Raw genomic sequence first — 6,675 nt, forward strand, 5'->3', positions numbered from 1 at the left:
ATAATAATCTTCTTTCTCTCCAGTGAACAACAACGATGATGAATTGATGATGATGAAAAAGAAGATCCCCATACAACAACTGTAATTAAGTACTAAGTAGGAACCTTCAACCGCATTTTATTTTTTCTGTATCCCGGTGGTATGTATGATTCAGATCCAATCTCTTTTTTCTTTTCATCCCAATTACTACTTATTTATTATTATTATTATTATTATTATTATTGAATCACATATTTCAATTCATCGCCTTTATTATTCTATTCTTATTCCTCCGTTTTCCAGATTTCTTTTCTTACGTTTAGGATTAATCAGCTTTAGATTATTAGATCTCATTATTGCGATTCAATTTCTATAACAAAATTTAACGATTTCTTTTCATCTATATGTATATATATCTATATCATTATCATTATCATATCAAATCTCTGATGTGATGAAACTTTGGATAACTCATCATCTACTTATGTTCATTTCTAAAATAAGAACATATTGGTGTTATTCTGCAGTTACTTTGTGAACTGCAATGTTGATGGGGGACGACCCTTTGTATCCGATAGCAGTCTTGATAGATGAGCTAAAGAATGAAGATATTCAGTTGAGGTTGAATTCTATCAAAAGGCTTCCCACAATTGCACGCGCGCTTGGGGAAGAAAGGACAAGAAAAGAGTTACTTCCTTTTCTGACTGAGAACAATGATGATGTTGATGAAGTTCTTCTTGCAATGGCGGAAGAATTGGGTGTGTTTATTGCGTATGTTGGAGGAGTAGAGCACGCGCATGTGTTGTTACCGCCTCTTGAAACATTGTGCACTGTTGAAGAAACCTGTGTAAGAGAGAAATCTGTTGAGTCTTTATGCAAGATTGGATCACAAATGAAGGAGAATGATTTGGTTGAGCATTTTGTACCAATGGTCAAGGTTAGTTTGACCCCAACACTATAACCAAACAAATGTATCTAATAATATCACAATCGAAGAGTTGGGTCTGGGGAGGGTGAGAAGAGGAAAAATACCGACGCATAGTGGAAGCACAAACAATAAACAGAGAATAATTTTCAATAGACTTTGATAAAAACTGAATGAATAACCATTACAAGAGGCTTGGTTTTCAAAAGCATTGTGACGATTGATGTGTTTTGATCCCTTAAGCCCGTGATGCACGCGCTGCTAGGATTTTATTATTAGAAAAGTAGTAAAAAAAATTATTTATAGATAGTGTTTGAACTTGGTAACTTTTAAACACTAAAATGCGTAGTATTTTTTACATCAACTCTGGTCAGACATGTTTAACAAATGGTCTAATTCGATCAAGTACTCAAACCAATTGCAATCGACTATCTGGTTTGTTCAACTATTGGTCAACCGCATAAAGTTCGGCATCTAGCATAAGATCGTATCATGTGATGTGTGCATTTTAAGACCAAGACGAGAGTTGCCCTTCTATAGAGATTTTCTAAATTTGACAGGTTCACCGAATTTTCAGCATTATAAATTGGCTAATAAAACTTTTAATTAAGACCATAAATAGACACGTATATAACGATTTAGGCTAAAAAAAGTAAATTACTAAAGACGGATGAAATTGAGGAAGAATCTTGATTTACGAAATCGGGGCTTTAAAACAAAGAATTTGGGTCCGACAGCTAGATCAAACCATCGATGGTTATTAGCCATATGATCCGGATCGTCGAGACCTTTCCATCCGCTGGTTATGGGCCCCTTAACTCCAATCATAGCTCAAGTCTACCAACTCTTGGATCAGTTCCTCTTCAAATACAAATAAGATAAAGTGTATGTTGGTAGTAGAAGATAAAAAAAATCCCAGAAACCAGCATTAGAAGGAGCATTGTTAAGCTTTTCTTTGATTATGATCATACTGTTGTGCAGAGGCTGGCAGCTGGTGAATGGTTCACTGCACGGGTATCTGCCTGTGGGTTAATTCATATTCCTTATTCTTGTGCTCCCCAGAGCTTGAAAGCAGAACTGAGGTCAGTATACAGTCAGTTATGTCAAGATGACATGCCTATGGTTAGAAGATCTGCTGCTACAAATTTGGGGAAGTTTGCTGCTACTATGGAACCTGCTCATCTCAAGACTGATATTATGCAAATATTTGAGGATCTTACACAAGATGGTAAATTGTGCTTTTGTCAGTTATTTACTTGAAGTTATAGCTTTTTGGTTATGAATAGGTTATAGAGATATTATCATCTTCTTGCAGATCAAGATTCTGTACGTTTACTAGCTGTTGAGGGTTGTGCTGCACTTGGGAAGTTGCTTGAGGCGCAAGATTGTGTTAAACATATTCTTCCAGTTATTGTCAATTTTTCTCAGGTAAACTTATATCTATACTTTCTATAGTTTGATAGTTCATATAGTTTATTATTTGACCAACTCCTGCCTTATTATTCCCCATCATTCCCTGTTCTATATTAATTTCTGTAGACAGAATATTATAGCAAAAAACTTCACTTCATATTGTATTGAAGTACTTAGTTTTGTAGCACCCTTTCTAATAATCTATATGGTTTTGTATTTGTGGAATGATATTTGATTCCATCCATTTCTTTCTGAAGCTTTATTGGGAATGATGACAATCATGAGTCATGACACTGGCCTCAGTCTATCATTATCTTGATAGATTATTAGTGTGTTATTGTTACTCTTATTAGAGTGTAGGTGTTTATTCTAGAAGGCCACAGTTTGTTCTTCGTATTGATATTCTTTCTTCAATGAAGATACATGTTTATTGTGATAACAGTTTTCTCTTCATATTTTGTGTATCTGTTATATAAATTATTCATTTATCTATGCATCTTTCTTTTGAATCAGGACAAGTCATGGCGTGTTCGGTATATGGTTGCTAATCAATTATATGAGCTATGTGAAGCTGTGGGCCCGGAACCTACCAAGTACGTTTATATATATTTTTGAAGCTATTTTTGCATCATGAAATGATGAAAATTATCATATTTCTATAACACAATCGCTGAAAATTAGAAGTGTGTATATAATATTATAGCATCATTGCTACAGTCATTTTGATGAACTCATTTTTATTACCTTTTTCAATGATTACTATTCTGCCATTTTTAAAATGGTAGGTCAGAACTGGTTCCAGCATACGTGCGGTTACTTAGAGATAACGAAGCTGAAGTACGTATTGCAGCTGCTGGAAAAGTCACCAAATTCTCTCTGATTTTAAACTCAGAACTTGCAATTCAGCATATTCTTCCATGTGTAAAGGTATGTTGACTATCTTCTTGTTGTCAAACATCGTCATTAAGACTTTTTCATGTGTTATTCTTAACTTTGGATCTATACTTTTTAGGAATTGTCGTCAGATTCTTCTCAGCATGTTAGATCTGCTCTAGCCTCTGTCATAATGGGCATGGCCCCTGTTTTAGGAAAAGTAAGTGTTTCATATTATCTACCTCAGCACAATTTATTACATTTTATCTTTTTCTTTTTCCTTTTGATAATTATCACGGGCTCACCGATACCCTTCTAACCAATGGGAAATTGCAGGAAGCAACAATTGAACAACTTCTTCCTATATTCCTTTCACTTCTAAAGGATGAGTTCCCAGATGTATGCCTCAGCATTATCAGTAAGCTAGATCAAGTGAATCAGGTATTATATATACACTCTTGTATTATATTAAAGGATGGTTTTTCAAATGTTAATAGGTTTATGATTAATATTATTATGTTTAGAACACCTATAATGGATGTATCACTGTTAATGCAGGTCATTGGGATTGATCTTTTGTCTCAATCTTTACTACCAGCCATTGTTGAGCTGGCAGAAGACCGACATTGGAGGGTTCGGTTGGCTATAATTGAATACATACCTTTATTGGCAAGCCAATTAGGTGTAGGGTTTTTTGATGATAAGTTAGGTGCTCTTTGCATGAAATGGTTACAAGACAAGGTTGGTCACTTCTTCACACACATGTATGTATGTGTATATATAATTTATACAATATATATAATAATGTATTATGTGCTACAGGTCTATTCAATCAGAGATGCTGCGGCTACTAACTTAAAGCGCCTTGCGGAGGAATTTGGGCCCGAATGGGCTTTGCGGCACATTGTTCCACAGGTTTGTTATATAAATTTAAGAGTTAATTGCAATATAATTTATACAATATTTATAATGTCGCTGTGGTTTGGGCAAAGTAACACCTGTGGGTAACGTTTAAAAGTTGCAAGGTTTCAACTTTGTAACAAGTATGGGGTCTGTGGCTAACTTCCGTTAACTAGGTAAAATGAGTAAAATGCCTGGAGTTAACAGAAAAGTAAAAAGGGTATTTTGGTCATTTTTCTGAAGTAAACGTTAATGTTTAAAAGTTGCAAGTTTGGGGTTTGTAGTTTCAGTTTTGTAAAAAGTTTGGGGTATAAGGCTAATTTCTGTTAACTTTAGGTAAGATGACCGAAATACCGTTTGACCAAAATACCTATAGTTAACAGAAAAGCCACAGGTATTTCGGTCATTTTACTTAGACTCTTAAAGTTAACAAAAATTAGCCTTAGACCCCAAATTTGTTACAAAACGAAACCTTAAACCCCAAACTTGCAACTTCTAGACGTTGACCCCAAAGGTGTTACTTTGCCCAAATCACATAGATCATTTGTTTAATTAACTCTAAATTTAATTCTGATTTAAAGCTATTGTTTTTTGAAATTCTAAAGTTTGTGTTTTTCTTGGCAGGTGTTAGATATGATTAAAAACCCACATTACTTGCATCGAATGACTGTTCTTCGTGCAATTTCTCTACTTGCACCTGTTATGGGGTCAGAAATCACGTGTTCTAAGTTGCTTCCTGTGGTGGTTGAAGTCTCCAAAGACAGGTGAGTTATGGTTTTTGATTTAATATCATTCGGGGTTTTTTAAAAATTTTTTTTTTTATGTATTTTGTTATTTATAATCAACATATTGTGCTATTTCAGAGTGCCAAATATCAAGTTCAATGTAGCAAAGTCCTTACAATCCCTAACTCCAATTGTTGACCGATCTGTAAGTTATTTTTTGCTCCGATTAATATATCCACAACCGTTGATATCTTGGCACTTAAATAAGGCTTTCTGAAATGGCACAAACCTAACATGAATTCACCGGTTAGGGTTCTAGCTGACCTGACGTGTTTGTTTTTATAAATTTTTAAAAAGTGTTTTATGTCACAGATAGGCTTGTAAACAAAACGAACATTCAATGATCATTTCATGAAAGTTTGGCGGGAAGTTCATTTATTTAATAAATGAACGAACATGAACGCATGTCTCATTGATTTGTGTGTTCGTGAACATTCGTTTATGTTATTTCTTTTAGGTTTGCAAGTATATTCATTTAAATTTTTTGGCCCATTACAACTTAGCATAGTTTTAATAACTTTTAAGGCCAACACTCTGTTCATTTGTTCTTCACTTTACTTTTAGTTATGTTTGTTCATCTATGTTCAATTATGTTCGTTCGTTTACGTCCGTCAACCATTCATTTAGACTGTTAACGAGCGAATTTAAATGGAACCAATATGTTCAAGGAACACGAACAAGAAAACCCCATGCGTTTAATTCTGCGTATACGATCTTTTGTTCGGTTTAAGCTGAACGAACTTCGTGTTCATTTGGTTCGTTTACAATCCTCATAGATTAAGTATTTTGTGCCAAAATCACGTTTTATAGTTTAATGTAATTTTTAATATGCATTTGTATTTTTGGTTGTAGATTTGTAATTTTAGAATATTACTATGCAAAAATATAAAATACATATAAACAATAAAATAAAATTTGGGTTTAAACGGCCGGTGTTCATATCAACCGCTGAAAACGCATGTCATTGGTTTTCACAATATTCGTTGTTCAGGTTGTGGAAAGTACGATTCGACCATGCCTGATCGAGTTGTCTGAAGATCCGGACTTTGATGTCCGTTTTTTTGCAAATCAAGCACTTCAGGCGATCGATAACAAGAGCTCAAGCTAGGGAAACCCAAGTTGAACTCGCCTCAAGTTTCATCTTTTTTGTTTTGCAAGAGTTAATTTTCTTTATCTTTGTGATTTATATATGTTTTGGTCATTTAAAAGAGCACATGCATATTTCTTCTTTGTTAACGAACAAACTGAATTGAATTGAATTAAATTGAATTAAATTGAGAAATCCATCTAATCTAACTTGTTAATAAATGAACAGAAGCATTGAAGATTTGTATTACAATTGTTGCAAGTTCAGTTATTATTATCATTAATATTTCTTCAAATGCTAGTGAAAAATGAATGTTTTACTATAACGTTGTGTCCTATCGTATACCAATCATTTGGCATGGGTCGTGGGTTCTAGTTGACTTTAAAATTAGCTGTTAAAATAATAATAATAATAATAATAATAATAAATTCATTTGAACCAAAGTCAAAACAATTTGCCAATTATGAAGATAAGATATATTTTTGACAGCCACGTGTCACAATGCAAGTGGGCCAGGTGTCACAATGCAAGTGGCTAGCTAGTCATATTCTTAATTGTTTCAATGGTATCATTACTTGATGTTGGGACAAAATCATCACTACATGCATGTCTGTCTTCCGTTTTGACTTTTGACTTATCGTAATCCCTTTTAAGGCTATGCGTGGTGGAGGGGCTACAAATTAGGGCGTTTTGCGTCGTGTGGCGCCCAGTCA

The 6,675-nt window shown here is 34.1% G+C and overlaps 1 protein-coding gene across 1 annotated transcript; it reads left to right on the top strand.

Annotated features, from left to right (window-relative positions):
• Nucleotides 1-493: 493 nt before the first annotated feature.
• On the top strand, nucleotides 494-6,097 carry LOC143592964 (uncharacterized). Its single transcript, XM_077072735.1, has 12 exons — nucleotides 494-916; nucleotides 1,886-2,132; nucleotides 2,220-2,332; nucleotides 2,831-2,910; nucleotides 3,103-3,244; nucleotides 3,330-3,410; nucleotides 3,527-3,631; nucleotides 3,749-3,931; nucleotides 4,013-4,105; nucleotides 4,715-4,854; nucleotides 4,954-5,020; nucleotides 5,867-6,097. The coding sequence occupies exons 1-12, from the start codon at nucleotides 524-526 to the stop codon at nucleotides 5,981-5,983; spliced, it is 1,761 nt and encodes a 586-aa protein (XP_076928850.1). The 5' UTR covers nucleotides 494-523; the 3' UTR covers nucleotides 5,984-6,097.
• Nucleotides 6,098-6,675: the final 578 nt, after the last annotated feature.

Source organism: Bidens hawaiensis, unplaced genomic scaffold (assembly GCF_021521415.1).
Source record: "Bidens hawaiensis isolate Kalapana, Puna unplaced genomic scaffold, B.hawaiensis_p1.1 tig00041597_1, whole genome shotgun sequence".
Taxonomy (NCBI): Eukaryota; Viridiplantae; Streptophyta; class Magnoliopsida; order Asterales; family Asteraceae; genus Bidens; species Bidens hawaiensis.